A 16402-nucleotide genomic window follows, 5' to 3' on the forward strand; every position below is an offset into this window, starting at 1 on the left:
TAAATTTTGCCAGAAGGGTATTTCCTTTTAATGATGGACTGTGGTTTCTCTCTTTTGAAAAACAATCCCGAATCCCAGGGATTCTTCCAGAATTTAAGAAATCATTGCAGAGGTAAAGTAGGCAAGAACTTGGGGCGGAAAGAAATGCCCACTGCATAAACCTTGCTGCTCTGAGTCGTCCTTGACAACTTCCGGGAACAGACTTCAGGCGGTGTTCGAAATTGTCTCCTTTACCCTGTCTATTCATTGCTTTTATGACTGTACATATTTAATACATACAGCGAGGGAGAGAGAAAGCGATGATGTGAGGCACTCCTGGAGAAGAGAAGATGATAAGGAAATAAAACAGGTGTCTGGGAAGGGTTGCTGTTAGAGAAGGAAGAACTGAGCATTAATAGCCATCATTCAGATGGGCAGGAGTTCTCTGCAGGTAGCAGACAGGAAAAGCTCGTGCACCCTCTTTGGGGACAGGCTCTGTTGCTTTCTATTTCTTCTCTTGCAGCCAGGGTACACATTTACTTGAGACAGACTGTTATTTCCTGTTCGGTGGCTGGTCAAGTTGACTCTTTAAGACTAGTGAACATTTCTAATGTATCTTATGCCTTTTTTTTTTTTTTTTTTTTTCTTTTTTTTTTTTTTGAGGTTGAGTAGGGAAGAGATCTGTTGAAATTCTAGCTGGGTAAGTGGGGGATTCTCAGAAATGAGAAAGGGGGAAGGAAAACGATGTAGAAGCCGGAGAGCACAGCAGCAGCCCGAGACCCCCCTACCCCCCGCCTCCACTACTCTCGGCCCGCGACCTCCCGCGGAGACCCCAGGCGGCTGCATCAATATTTGATCGACCCTTCGCCCGCGCGCGCGTTGCCAGCACTCGCCGGTGGGGCTTGCCTGGCATCGCCCGAGCTGCGCTGTAGCGCCGGGGCCCGCAGGGGGCTTTGAAAGGACCAGCTCTGCGCTCGCCCCCTCGCCAGGGAGGCTCTGCTTCGCGGCAGGGGCGCGGCGCCCACCATGCGGGGCTGCCCGCGGCTGGCGCTGCTCTGTGCGCTGCTGCCCTGGCTCCTGCGGGCGGCGGCATCCCCGCGCCCCGCGCAACCCCTGGCGCGCGGAGACCCCCGCGACCCCGCCAGGGGCGCCGATTTCGATCGCGTCTACAGCGGGGTGGTGAGCCTCAGCACCGAGAACATCTACTCCTTCAACTACACCAGCCAGCCTGGCCAGGTAAGACACTCGCTCTCCTCGCTCGACTCCCAGGAACTTGCCAGATCTCAGAGCCCCGTCGCTGCTTTGGGTCCCCCGGGAATTGACCTCGGGAGCCCTTGGGGACCACAGGACCCTCGCTCCCTTTTCTCTTCAAAGCAATCACTGCCCTGCCAGAGCTGCCGCATCCCCCGCAACCGGCCTCCGGGACAACTCCGGTTCATCTCGCACCTTCCCTGGCCTGGTCCCTTGGCATTTCGGGCTTTGTAGAGGCGCAGGTTCCCTGCACCTTCCGTGGCTCCTGCCCCCTGGTGGGCCTTTCTCTAGGAAACTCAAGGTTTCTAGGGTTGCGGAGGGAAAGGTCCGCACCGCTGTTTCTAATCCCCTGCGGAGAAGGAACCTCATTTCATTTGGATGATTCGGCCAGACCCTTCTATTTCATAGCGCATGGGGAGGGAGAGCTGCTCAGAATCTAAAATAGGAATGTGTGAGAATGGACGCAAGCTGCCTGCCGAGCCTCTGTGTGTTCAATAGTCATTTCCTGTGTTTTTGTACTACTGTCACACGTATGTACTTCAGAGAAAGCCACAAGACCTGGCCAGAGATGTCTGAACTGCAGCCAGCAGCTGATCTATGGAGGTTTTGATGTGAAATAAGGGTGGGTAATTGTCTGAAAGTTCTAGACCTATTTCTGACAGGAACGGAGGTGACACAAGGGGAGGAAATGACTGTCACAGCAACTATCCCTTTGACACATATATTCTGATTATATAATGTAAAAACAAAATGCACAGTTAGGTCTTTCCTTCTAATATGGTACCCTCTAGGGCATAGAAAAAAAAAAAAAAAACTCCCCAGTGTACCTGTCCCAGGCTGGCACCAAATCCTAAGGTGCTGTCACCGTGGCAGCAGAGCCCTGACCCTGGCTTGTCCTCTGCTGACCTTCAGGTTGTATGTCCTGAAGTGAGCAGGGTGACTCTGCAGAGCCATTCTATTGTGAACAAGTAGGAGGGGCAGCTTTTATCGCCCCAGTTCCATACAACTCATCTCTTCCTGTCCAGTGTGCAGTATGGGCCAGCTGACATGCACATGAGTTGTGTTACTAGCCCTATAATTTGATCAGAAAAAAATTCCGTGATCTCTGGGGTATCCTGTCAGTTTCCCCCTGAATCATCAGTAAGGAAACTCAAATGGTATGTGCAAAGTTCTGACATCAGGCTTTAGTAGTTCCTTGCACTTCTGCTTAGAAATGGATTGACCTTGTTGGGGGGTCGCCTGGGGGGTCGCTCAGCTCAGTTGGTTAAGCGTCCGACTCTTGATTTCAGCTCAGGTCATGATCTCACTGTTCGTGGGACCAAGCCCCATGTCAGGCTCTGCACTGACAGCAAGGAGCCTGCTTAGGATTCTCTCTCTCTCTCTCTCTCTCTCTCTCTCTCTCTCCGCCCCTCCCTCAATCAATTCTCCCTCCCTCTCTCTCTCAATAAATAAATAAATAAACATTAAAATAAAAGAAATAGATTGACTTTTTTAACTGTTGCTTGGCCTTTCGCCTTTAATATTTCGTGAGTTTCTCTACCACAGCACAGGTGCACTGCTTGCTTGACTTTCCTAGAACAGTGTGAGAGATTGAGGACAGAGCAGAGTCACGTTCATCTCCATATTCCAGTACCTAGCACAGTGCTTGGCACATGAGAGGTTTACTAATGTCTTTGAAAAGTGAATAAATAAGTAAAGAAAGATTTGAGGAACCTGGAATAAAACTAAATAAAATAGAATATGTACTTTTTAATTGGTTCAGAGTATGAGACCATTCCAAATAAAAACATTTTTAACAGTTGTTATGAAATTAGGCCCTTTCCATGGTGCCTCTCTACATGTTTAAATACCTTTTATTGGGGCACCTGGGTGGCTCAGTTGGTTAAGCATCTGACTTCAGCTCAGGTCATGATCTCATGGTTTGTGGGTTCAAGCCCCATGTCGGGCTCTGTGCTGACAGCTAGAGCCTGGAGTCTGCTCTGGATTCTGTCTCTCTCTCTCTCTGCTCCTCTCTTGTTCACTCTCTCTCTCTCTCTCTCTCAAAAATAAACATTTAAAAAAAAATTTTTAAATACCTTTTATTTTATGAAACAATGGTACCTTTATTAAATACATACCTTTTGTTTTATGAAAAATTAGTTTGTAAAATATCTTTGCATAATACAATAAAAAGTTGACAACCCCAGCAGTCCCTAAAAGTTCACTAGTCTGAGAAATACATTTGGGAACCATGGGACTGGTAGATAACTCAAGTGTTTATACCTGCAATCCCACCTTACAATAACATGAACACAATGCTTTTGGAGATAGCAGGATTTCATTGAAGGTTTGGAATAGCATAATGGAATTACAGAACAGCACAGGATAAGTGATAGATGAAAGCAGAAATCTAGGCAATACTGTCATAATGTTTACCGACTGTTCCCCACCAAGGAAAATTTCAAGATGGTGGCACTACTATTTAGGCCCTGCCTTATCACCATCTTATTGGCTACTTCCCTACCCCAAATGCTAGCCTCCCACTCTAAATTCTTGTTATTCATGAGAAGCAGTTTTGCCATCATTACTGAAGGGGTCTGCTAAGTGAAGATCTATGAACCCAAGAGCAAAAGCTTGGCCAGGACCTTTTTCCTTTAATCTGACAAAGTGCTGGTCAGGGATTCCTTCCCTGTAGGGGTCATTTCTCACCAATTGTTCTTCAGTGCCACAAAGAATTTGGTTTAGAAAAAGACATAATAAAGTATAATTTTGTGAGTTTTAATCTTTTTTCCTTTTCTCATCAAGCCATTGTTCTGTTTGCCTTTATTTTTTTCTTCAGTTTGGAGGAGAAAAGCTATTCTCAGTTTAGGCTTTGGGGAGGAGAGGAAGCTGCTTTGGGAGCCTTTGGCCCTAATCTTTCCTGTCAGCCACTGCATCTCCCTTACCAAACACTGTCCCAAGGAACTATTTAGCCAAGCATTTGTCATGCTAATTAGCTGAGGTCAGCATCAGGAAAGGTCTCACAGACCTTCTAGGCAGAGTAATGTAAATATGAAGCTGCCATTAAAAAAAAAAAAAAAAACTGAAAGAATGGAGTGACTGCTTTAAAGAAGAAAAATGAAAATAAAGATCAAGTTACAGGTTAGGCAAGGTCATGAGTCATTTCATTTCCCTGGAGGGCAAGTATCTGGAGACTCCTTTCCAGGGGAGTAGGGTTTTACTTTGGCAAACAGAGTGTTCTAGAACTACAGGGCTGGAACTAAACTAGAAGGAAATCACCTTGTTGAGAAAGTCACCAGGCATATGTTTGACTGGGACAGAGGGCACAAAAGCAGGTTTATTGAGAAATGAGAATACTCTTGTAGAGACAGGTGGTGGCAATAATCAAATGTTTAAACTTGGGCTAGATGCTGATAAGGAGCTTTTAAATAAAAATCAAACTACCATGCAGCAAGATGTCTTCTTGGAGGCTTTCAGTAACAGAATACATTGGTCACCATAGATTTTTAAAATTGAAATGTTTCCCTGGAAATACTTCTTTTGTTTATTCAATGGAGACATGGAGACATGTATCTTTTAATGACATATGCTTTTCTATGCCCAAGGAACAATCCTTGGCTTTATTCATATCAACCAGTAGTTGCAGATCTAGAACCAGTTATACTGCCTCTTGGAACCAGATTCCAAAAGCCTATCCAATTCTCATGAACGATGAAATACATATCAGGATGTTCCAGTAGTAACTTCTAACCACACGTTACTGGTTACATAAAAGAGTTAAAACCTTGGATGTGATAGCCTCAGCTCCCCCAGTCTGAGATGTACTCTTCCTGTGTTCCTTACATACTGAGGCAGAGAAGGCCCCTCTGTTGGCTTCATACTTCATACTTCCTCTTACTGACCTGCTTGTTTGTGAGGAGGAAATCATCTCATTAGCACATTATCTGGCTGAACAGAATACCATAGACTGGGTGGCTTAAAAAACAGACCTCATTTCTCACAATTCTGGAGGCTAGATAGTCCCAGATCACAGTGTCAGCAGATTTGGTGCCTGGTGACAGCTGGCGTCCTAGCTTGTAGACAGTGCCTCACAGCTGTGTCTTCTCATGGCCCAGAGATCAGGGAGAGAAACAAGCTCTCTCCTGTCATTTTTAAGGGCACTAATCTCATCATGAGGGCTCCAACTTCATGATCTAACTCCCCTCCAAATACTGTCACGTGGGGGATTAGGCTTCAACATGAATTTGGTGGCAGATTGGGACACATTCAGTCCATAGCAGTCACCTCCCACAATTTCCTCTGTGTGTCTGAAAACGCAGCATCAACATATTATAAGGATGTTTAGGGGCTGACATTACTTCAGTTACAGGTCTGATTTTATAAAGAACCCATCTTCTTCCTGCCTAGACCTGACAGTCATGTGCTAAATTATATAATGGATTCTGTAAGTGTGTGATGTCCAATATGGTAGCCATTATCTACATGTGGCTATTGAGCACTTGAAATGTGGCCAGTCACAAAATGAGATGTACTGTAAGTATAGATTACACACCAGATTTCAGACAGTATAAAAGGACGTGAAATGTGTAATTAATATTTTTTATTGATTATATGTTTAAATGATAATATTTTAGATATATTAAGTTAAATCAATATAGTAATAAAACTAACTTTGCTTGTTTCTTTGTACTATTTTTTTTAAGTATTTTGAGAGAGAGAGAGAGAGCACATGTGAGCAAGTGGGGGATGGGCAGAGAGAGAGGGAGAGAGAGAATCCCAAGCAGGCTCTGCACTAGTCAGGGCAGAACCCGACAATAGGGTTCAATCCCACAAACCGTGAGATGATGACCTGAGCCAAAATCAAGAGTCAGATGTTTAACCAGCTGTGCCACTCAGGCACCCCTCTTTGTACTTTCTAAAGTAGCCACTAGAAAATTTAAAAACACGTATGTGGGTCATATTATGTTTTCTTTGGACGGCACTGTTCCGAGTACTACAAGAAGCTTAGAGAAGTCATTCATCCCACAGATAGCTTTGTTGGAGGAAATGAAGCTTGGAAAGGTCATAATGGATAAGCAGAACTTGGATAGGCAGAAAGAAAGGGGAAAGGCCTTTCAGGTATGGAAACATAGATCAGATTTCTGTTTTGACAATACTACATTGAAAGTGGTGGTATATTTTACCAGGAGGCACATAGTGTCTGGTTGTCTCTTTTTGTGATGATAGCCACCTTTGGTCATTATTGCCTAGTTTCATGAATTCATTAGGAACGAGGTGATAATATAGATATATTTTAAATATTTTATTTTTAAGAGGGAGAGAGACAGAGCACCATTGGGGGAGGGGCAGAGAGAGAGGGAGACACAGAATCTGAAGCAGGCTCCAGGCTCTGAGCTGTCAGCACAGAACCTGACGCAGGGCTTGAACTCACGAACCATGAGATCATGACCTGAGCAGCAGTCGGATGCTTAACTGACTGAACCACCCAGTGCCCCAACAAGGTGATAATATTTTAATTATCACATATTTCTTCTTTTTTTTAATGGGTGAAGTTTTTTAAAAATTATTTTAGAGAGAGAGTGTGGACAGGGGTGAGGGGAAGAGGGAGGGAGAGAGAATCTTAAGCAGGCTCTACCCTCAGTTCAGAGCCCAACGTGGGACTGGATCCCACTAGCTGAGCTGAAATCAAGAGCATCAAAAGTGGGATGATGCTCAACCAACTGAGCCACCCAGGCACCCCTGTTTATGAGCTGGAATACTTCTTCATTTTTTATTCTTTCTTTCTTTCTTCTTTCTTTCTTTCTCTCTCTCTCTCTCTCTCTCTCTCTCAAGAGCATGTGCATGTGAGCAGGAGAGAGGCAAAGAGAGAAGGGGAGAGAGAGAGAGAGAGAGAGAGAGAGAGAGAGAGAATCCCAAGGAGACTCCACATTGTCAGGGCAGAGCCCAACACAGGGTTGATCTCACAAACCATGAGATCATGACCTGAGCAGAAATCAAGAGTCAGATGCTTAACTGACTGAGCTACCCAGGCGCCCCAAAGAGCTGGAATAGTTCTATAATAAGAAACCTCTCCTCATCAGCTATTTGGGCACCTTAGGCTACTGTATGTAAACAAACATGAGATAAAGTCTTCATTTTTTTACCTTTATTTAGCAATTTTCAATATAATGAGTTGGTCTCCTAGCATCCTATAATAATGATCAATGAGATTTCATTTAGCATAATCATGAGCTCATGAATTTAAACCTATTTGATTTGCCTCGACCCATTGTCATTACTAACTTTATGTTCAAATTGTTCCTTGGCCAGTGAAAGCCAATTTGAGTTGGAGCCTGAATTCTCTTGATAAAATCCAAGTGCTCTCTAACATCTTCCTTGCTTTCTGGTATGAAAAGTTATTCCAGATTCATCAGGTTCCGTTCTTTTTTTTTTATGTTTATTTTATTTATTTTGAGAGAGAGAAATAGAGCGTGAACAGGGGAGGGGCAGAGAGAGAGAGAGAGAGAGAGAGAGAGAGAATCCCAAGCAGCCTCCCCACTGTCAGCACACAGCCTGATTCAGGGCTCAAACTCACCAACTGTGAGATCGTGATCTGAGCTGAAATCAAGAGTCAGATGCTTAACCAACTTAGCCTCCCAGGCACCCCATCGTCACATTCAGTTCTTGTCGCCAACATGGAATCAGCCATTTTTCCAGAAGGTCAGGTTCCTTTGAGTAGCAAATAGAGACCACAGTATGCTAGTAGTCAGTCTGCTAGTGCCATTAGTATTGCTAATGGCTTGGTAAGTTTTTTTCTAAATCTTTTCAATAGATGGAGCTAAAGGAGAGACCGTATCGTGAGTTCATACTAGTACTTCTGATTCAAATTCAGAAACACAGGGTTTTTACTTAACCTCATCCATCTTACACATGTATGTATTTCCTTTCTCCTGTGCCAAAAACCCTGTTTCTCGATGATAACAACTTACTCATTTGCTTTAATATACACACAACAGTTTTAGATAACTACTAATATTGCCACAAACAATAAGATTGCTGGCAACAGTTAAAGATTTATTTTTACAGTTCCTTTTACCTTAGGGCATATTTCATAATTGATGTCGAGACAAATTCCTATGTTTTAAAGTAAGGTAGCAGGACAGTCATGTTACCCTTTCAGGGCAGTTATGTTATCAACTTGTTAGGTTCATTTGTGTCCTTTTATGTTTGAATTTCAGGGATGCTTCTTAATTTTGTTTGAAAACTAACAAATAAAAATCTATAAAACATGATATATTTGCAGAAGTCCAGCTTCTACCTCTGTTCCCTGCATCTCATTCCCTCTGTTCTTCTATAGGTAGCCATTTAAAATTTTATAGCCTATAAACTAAAGCAGTTTTGGGGTGCCTGGGAAGTTCAGTTGATTGAGCATCTGACTCTTGATTTCAGCTCAGGTCATGATCCCAGGGTCTGCTGACAGTGCAGAGCCTGATTGGGATTCTCTCTCTCCCTCTCTCTCTGCTCCTTCCCCACTTGAGCTCTCTCATGCGCACGCTTGCTCCCTCTCTCCCTTAAAATAAATAAACTTAAAAACAAATAAAGCAGGTTTTTGTTGCTCTAATAGTTTCCTCTTTACTAATATATTTATATAATGCCATTAGCCTCTTCCAATTTCATCTCTTAGTTCTCTGTGATGAGCAATATTGAAATTAGCCGGTATCTTCTTCTCCATCTCTTTTTCCAACCCCAAAATCTAAACCCTAGTTAATACCTATAAAAAATTAATTAACTTATCTACTTTTCATCTAACTTCATTATTTCATTATTCTTCCCATTCTCATCCCATTTTTGGTTAGTGGTACTTATCTATATTGTCAAAGCATATCGTCATTACGAGCTAGACTACCTTCCTTACAAACAACATTTAGTTTTAGCTCTACAGGTACTTATATATTAAAAATACACAACTCGTCCTTATATTAATGTCCTCCAGCCTTTTTTCTCTAAAGCTTATTCTCTAGGATCTTCTAGGAACCTTTCAGGTTTATAACGCTTTGTCCACAGCCTTTGTATTTATAGGACTGTTTAGCTGAATATAAAACCCTTGGCTTACAGTTTTTTTTCCTTCAGTTTTAACCATATTATTCCTTTGGCTTCTGGCAAAATTGATGATAAAAGGGATTCTTCCCTTTGCAGCAATTTCATTTTTCTGCCTGGATTCCTGACTCTTTTTCCTTTTTCTTTGAAATACAATAGTTTTAACAGACCGGGTCTGGTAGGTCAGTCTTTCCCAAGTATGTGATGTAATCTTTCAATATATAACTTCAATGATCTTTTTTTAATTCCAGAAATTTTCCTTATAGTTTTTATTGTATGTATGTATTTAATTTTGAGAGAAAGAGCACATGCACAAGTGAGCAAGGGGCAGAGGGAGAGGGAGAGAGAGAATCTCATGAGATGCAGAGAGAGGGAGATAGAGTGAAGAGCCTGCAGTGGGGCTCGAGTTCACGCAAAGCAGGGCTGGAATTAATGACTGTGAGATCATGACCTGAGCCGAAGTTGGATGCTTAACTGGCTGAGCCACCCAGGCACCCTTCTTTACAGTTTTTAACATTCGTTTATTCCAATGCTTGGTTATCTTCTTTAGGAATTCCCTTTATACTTATGTTGGCCCTTCTTTATTGTTTCCTATAGCTATCCATTTTTCTAGAATTGTTTTTTTACATCCTGCCCAGATTAAATTTTTTCTCCTTTCCATCTTCTATTTTCCTTATTTCCTTCATACTAAATATTCATTTATAACATAATTTTAAAATTTATTTGTAATCTTTTCCTGAGTTCTGCCATTTCTTTTTTAAAACTTCATTTTCTCCAATAACCTCATTTCTGAATTTTTAAAATTCTGATTTATGGCTTTTTTCATAGATTTTAAAATGTTCATAATTTGAAATTTGGAAATGTTAGGCTATGCTTTCCATCTGTTTTATAGGTACAGCTTTCTGGCATACCTTCACCATCTGAAATGGTGTTTTCTCCTCCTTATTCCCTTTGACTTGCAATGACTTTGTGTGGGATTCAATTGCAGTCCTTGTCTATTGCTCATCTTTACTCTAGATGAGTTTTCCTTATTTTATTTTTTTAACTTATATATATATATATATATATATATATATATATATATTTTATTTTAGAGAGAGAGAGAGAGAATGAGAGAGAACATGAGTGGGAAAGAGGGGCAGAGGGAGAGAAAGAGCAGGCTCCACTCTCAGTGCAGAGCCTGACTCAGGACTCCAACTCACGACCCTGGGATCATGACCTGAGCTGAAATCAAGAGTGGGACACTCAATACACTGAGCCACCAGGCACCCTGAGTTTTTCTTACTTTAGAAGGGAAAGATAGACCTGGATAGCTTTCCTAGCTTTCTTCTCTTATCGTGGTGAGGTGATCAAAACATGATTTTCTTTCTGAGAAGTTTCATAGGTCCTCTCCCCCATTTTATGGAGACTTCCTCTTTCCTTTGTTCTTGCTTCATCCTGTTCAGTTTGGGTTCCACTCCCACAGCTTTTCGTCAGGCAGAATTTTTTCTAGGAAAGGAGTTTTGATTAGTTTTGAGAATCCATGAGGCCCAGACTACTCCAGAAGGGTCTGGATTTCTTCAAGTGTTCTTACACCTACTCACAACTTGAAGCCTATAAAGCTGCCTCCAGGTTCAACTACTGTTCTCAGGTTGGCCCTCCCATCTTTTTAGGGAGCACTTTTAGATGGATTTTGGGTTCTCTGATTCTCAGAGCCAGCAGAGCCCCATGCTTCCTTCTGATTCTACCCACACAATTGCTGATACCACACAGGTGTTGAAGCTGTTGGTAATTTTTCCCACCCAGTCATGTTTTGGAGTTTGTGCAGGATACCTTATCTTGGTAAATGTTCTCCATGAAATTTTTGTTCTGTCTTCCCAGTTGCCCTATTTTCACAAGGCACACTTGAGATTTAAATTCTCTGCTGCTACTGACACCATCTTCTCAGAATCCTCTCTCCATTCTTTTCTGTAAGTTATAATTTTGAAATAACTTCAAATATACAGAAAAGTTAGAACCATATAAAGAACTCCAATATGCCCTTCACTCAAATATCCCAATTTTTTTTGCCAAATTTGCTTTATCAGTCTCCCTCCCCATAAGCAAATTTTTCCCCAAAACATTTGAAACTAAGCTACAGATATGATGCTCCTTTGTCTCTAAATACTTCAGTGTATGTTTTCTATGAACAAGAATATTTTCTTATATAGCCATGGAATAATGATGAAAATCAGAAAATTAACATTAAATTAAATTAAATTAAATTAAATTAAATTAAATTAATCCCCTCCACCTATTTCACCCATCCCCCCACCTATGTCCCCTCTGGCAACCACCAGTTTGTTTTCTATAGTTAAGAATCTGGGTTGTTTTTTTTTTACCTTGTGGACCTCAATGTTTTTGAAGAGTACAGCCAGTTATATTATTTTATTTTATTTTATTTTATTTTATTTTATTTTATGTATGTATGTATTTATTAAATGTTGCTCAATATTTTTTTTTTTTAAAGAGAGAGAGAGAGCACATGAGTTGGGGGTAGGTTGGGGATGAGTGGAGGGGCACAGCCAAGTGGGGAAGAGAGAGAAAGAATCTTAAGCAGGCACCATACTAAGCACAGAGCCTGAAGCAGGGCTCCATACCATGACCCTGGGATCATGACCTGACCTGAAATCAAGAGCCAGACACTTAACCAACTGAGCCACCCTGGTGCCCCAGCCAGTTATTTTATAGATTGTCCCTCAATTTGGGTTTGTGTGATGTTTCCTCATGATTAGATTCAGGGTATACATTTTCAGTATATCATCACACAAGTGATATTGTATCCTTAGTGCATCATATCAGAGGCACATGATATTAAGCTTTCCTATTGTTATTGTGGTAACGTGGGTTACCTGGTTAGGATGGTCTCTCCCAGGTTTCTCCAGTGTAAAGTTACTATTTTCCTTTTGTAATCAAAAAAGTAACTTGTGGAGCAATACCTTGAGACTATAAATATTCTATCCCTCATCAAACTTTCAAGCACCAGTTTTAACATCCATTGATTATTCTTGTCTAAATCAGATATTACCATAGTGGTTTCAAACTAGTCATTTCCTAATTCATCATTCCACATTTATCAGTTGATATTCTACTATAAGAAAGAGCTTTTCTTTCTCTCCCATTTATTTATTTATTCTTCTTAAAAAATTTTTATGGATAACAGGTGATTTTTTTTCCTCTTCAAGTCAGTCGCACTCCTTGTCTATCGTGGGCATATTAAGGAATCTCTCTTTTAACTCCAACCCAGAAAGTAGGTTTCTTCTCTTTGCTCCTGTAATATCATGATTATAACAAGTCATATATATATATATATATATATATATATATATATATATATATATATATATCTGGTTTTCAGTTTCTGGCACAGAGCTCCTAAAACCCTTGGAATTTTCTAAGTGATAAGAGTGATAAAGATGTCTTATCATTGAACTGCACCTGAGTTTATGTTAATGAAGTGATTTTTGGAAAGACCCTAAAGGTGGGACTGGTTGCCAGAGGGAACCAACCATATAATTGGAGGGTTGGAACTTTCAGTCCATCCCCGTTTGACCTCCTGGGTGGGGAGGGGGCTGGAGTTTGAATTGCCAATGGCCAATGATTTAATCAATCTTTACTATGTAATGAAGCCTCCATAGAAACCCTAAAGGATGGAGCTCAGAGAGTTTCTCGGTGAGCACGTGGAGATTCAGGGAGAGGTGTGCGCTCCGAAAGCATGGAAGCTCCACACCCCTTCCCACATACCTTGCTCTGTGCATCTCTTTCATCTGGCTATTCCTGAGTTATGTCCTTTGTAATAAGAAACAGGTTATCTTGGAAGTAAAATGTTTCACTGAGTTCTGTGAGCCACTCCAGTAAATTAATTGAACCCAAGAAGGGGGTTGTTGGAATCTTTGATCTATAGCTGGTTAGTCAGGTGACAACCTGGACTTTTTTCTTTTTTTTAAGTTTATTTTTTTGTTTGTTTAAGTAATCTCTACACCAAACCTGGGGCTCCAACTCACCACCCTGAGATCAGGAGTTGCATGTTCTTCTGACTAAGCTGGCCAGGCACCCCCAACCTGGACTTTGTGATTGGCATCTGAAGGTGGGAAGAAGTGGAGAGGTAGTCTCCTAGAACTGAACTCTTAACCTGGGGATCTGACACTATCTCCAAGTAGATAGTAGATAGTGTCAGAATTGAGTTGAGTTGCAGATCACCCAGCTAATGTCTGAGAATCTTTTGGTGGTGTGGGAAAAACACATACTGTAACGGGGGGTGCAGATTTGTACTTCTCCATCACTAGCAAAATAATAATATTTCAGTGGCTTTTAAGGAATCACAAGGGAAGATGACATCATCAGTTATCATCTAGGGCATCTATTGCAACCCATTATCCAGATTATCTGTTGGGTTCCAAGCAAATCTGTCTCTAGACCATTTAATAAGTATAGTGATCCTCAGTTTTGAATTTGCAGTTAAAAGGATAAGCATATAATTATTTTTTACTCATGAGAAACTGAAAGCCAGAATAGTGAAACAAATTATATAAGTAATCACTGCAGCTAGAATATCTGAGTGCCTGAATTCAGTTTCAAAATTTTATCCATTTCAAGTCCTTGACTATGGAGTTCTCAGTATGTTTTTTTAAATGTAGGTTTTCATTAGGGATTTTTGAAATACAATAAACTTTACATTGTCTCTATGTGGTGAGATTATGGTGAATTTTAATGGTCTTTCCTGTATTTTCTAAATATTTCACACAAAAAAACATGTTTTACATTCCTAAGGCAAGGACAACAAAACACTGACAGGCTGAGCAGTATTGGGGAAGAACACTGTGTGGGGCACCAGAAAATGTGTGTTTTTATCTCCTTAACAATCTGTGTGCCTCCAGCAAATCCTATTTCCTCTCTGAGCTTTATTTCCTCCCACTGAGAAGAGAAAACTACATCTTTTATCTTTATTCAAGCACTAAAGTTCAGTGCTCTCTTTTTTTTAACCATGTGTGAGACTGTAATTTTTTTTTAATGTTTATTTATTTATTTTGAGAGAGAGAGAGAGAATGAGAGAGTGTGTGCTTGTGGGAGGGACAGAGAGAGAGAGAGAGAGAGAGAGAGAGAATCCCAAGCAGGCTCCCTGCTGTCAGCACAGAGTCCGAATCAGGGCTTGAACTCACAAACCATGAGATCATGCCCTGAGCTGAAATCAAGAGTCAGACACTTAACTGACTGAACCACCCAGGTGCCCCCTGCCCCTTTTTTTAATTCTTGGCTTTATATTTTTTTTATTATTTTATTCAAATCCAAGTTAGTTAACATATACTGTAAGAATGGTTTCAGGAATAGAATTTAGTGATTCATCACTTACAACACCCAGTGCTCATCCCAGCAAGGGTCCTCCTCAAAGCCCATCATCCATTTAGCGCCCCCACCCCCACCTCCTCCAGCAATCCTTAGTTTGTTCTCTGTATTTAACAGCCTCTTATGGTTTTCCTCCCTCTCTGTTTTTATCTTATTTTTCTTTCCTTTCCCCTATGTTCATCTGTTGTGTTTCTTAAATTCCACATATGAGTGTAAAGAATGTAAAGAATGTATACAACTTTTTTTTTTTTTTTTTTTTTTAAGTAAGCTCTCTGCCCAATGCGGGGCTTAATCTTGCGACCCTGAGGTCAAGAGTCGTATGCTCTGCCAACTGAGCCAGGCAGGCATCCCTAATTTTTTTCTTAACTATTGACAAGTAGGAGAAATTTCTTGCCAAAAAGATCATTTCTAACTCCTTGTCTTATAAAAGCCAGTAAATGAAATCTTTAAATTATTGTTTCTAAAACACTACTCTTTTCTCCTTTGGTTGGTTTTCTTTTCTTTTGAGAGGCTTCCCGTAGGGCTCCACCACCTGGAAGTGTTTTATTTTGTCTCCCTCTTTTACCTCCACCTTTGCCACCAGTGCTGAGCTTGTATTAAAGTTCCATTTTGTTTCTCTCTCACATTCCGTTTGTTTCTTCCTGAGTGCCATGTCAGTAGGCTTGCTATAGTTTTGGGTTTCGTTTTTTGGTTGTTATTTTGTTTTGATGATATTGTTGTGTTACCCCCTTCTGAAGGGGTATTTTAAGGTATCTGATACAATATGTAGGGATTTTCAGTGTTCGTTCCTTTCCCGCTTTGGTTTCAACATGTTACCTGAAGGGTCTCCTGTGTCATTTCTCCCCGTTGGCTTGAATGTAAAAGACCAAGGGACTTAATACTTGTGAAACCATGAAACTTCTTTGCTTCAAGAAGATGCCAGTATTTCTTTTTTCCTTTCAGACTGATTGATAATTATCACACGTTGCCATGCAGCAGCCAGAGTTTGACAGCCAGCTCTTCCTACATTGTTTAACTCTGGGGCTAACAGAAGCTCCACATCAACACACCAAGATGGTGCATTAATGATTTAAAGGCACATCTAATGAGCTGTTCGAATTGGGGCCTCACCATCCTTTCTGCTCATTTGCTAAGGAAAATATCAAACATATCATGATGCTTCAGGCAATAGAATCACAGTCCTTTCTGTTTTGCCAAAAAAAAAAAAATACATTTTTAAACGTTATTTTCTTTTCTTGGATATTGTGAAAATGGAAAATTTGAAGGTCTTTTTTTGAGGTATTTTAGTGGCTATGCAAACCAAAACCAAAACAAAACCTAAGGACCTGTATTTTGCTCAAAATAAACTAAGGTCAGCAGGGACACCTGGGTGGCTCAGTCGGTTAAGCATCTGACTTTGGCTCAAGTCATGATCTCATGATTCGTGGGTTTGAGCCCCACATCAGGCTCTGTACTGACAGCTCAGAGCCTGGAGCCTGCTTCAGATCCTGTGTCTTCCTCTCTCTTTGCCCCTCCCCCACTTGTGCTCTGTCTCTCGATCAAAAATATAAATATTAAAAAAAAAATAATAAATAAAGCTAAGGTCAGCAATAAGAACCAACTGTCCGACTTAACCCTTAAGTCCTCAGTTTGAGATCCTTCTGCTTTCATATGTAATGAGTTTCTAAGAACATGTGTAAAATTATTGATACAGGAGAAACAATTGATTTACCTGTCAAAAGATAGTGCTCCATTCCTGGACAGAGAAAAAGCAAAG

General features: G+C 40.9%; 1 protein-coding gene across 3 annotated transcripts in view; it reads left to right on the forward strand.

Moving 5' to 3' along the window:
* Positions 1-209: 209 nt before the first annotated feature.
* Positions 210-16402, forward strand: part of SIDT1 (SID1 transmembrane family member 1) — a 110100-nt gene continuing 93907 nt past the window's right edge. For 2 of the 3 annotated variants that reach the window (XR_006193177.1, XM_042903662.1), the window contains exons 1-2: positions 210-349; positions 643-1215. Coding sequence is in view for 2 of the 3 variants with exons in the window: in XM_042903662.1 (XP_042759596.1) it covers positions 1006-1215 (210 nt within the window). In the remaining variant the exon portion in view is untranslated. Of the gene's footprint in view, positions 350-519; positions 1216-16402 lie in introns of those variants that run through there. The other variant, XM_042903663.1, reaches the window with a different exon arrangement.

This window comes from Panthera leo, chromosome C2, assembly GCF_018350215.1.
Source record: "Panthera leo isolate Ple1 chromosome C2, P.leo_Ple1_pat1.1, whole genome shotgun sequence".
In the NCBI taxonomy this organism is placed as follows: Eukaryota; Metazoa; Chordata; class Mammalia; order Carnivora; family Felidae; genus Panthera; species Panthera leo.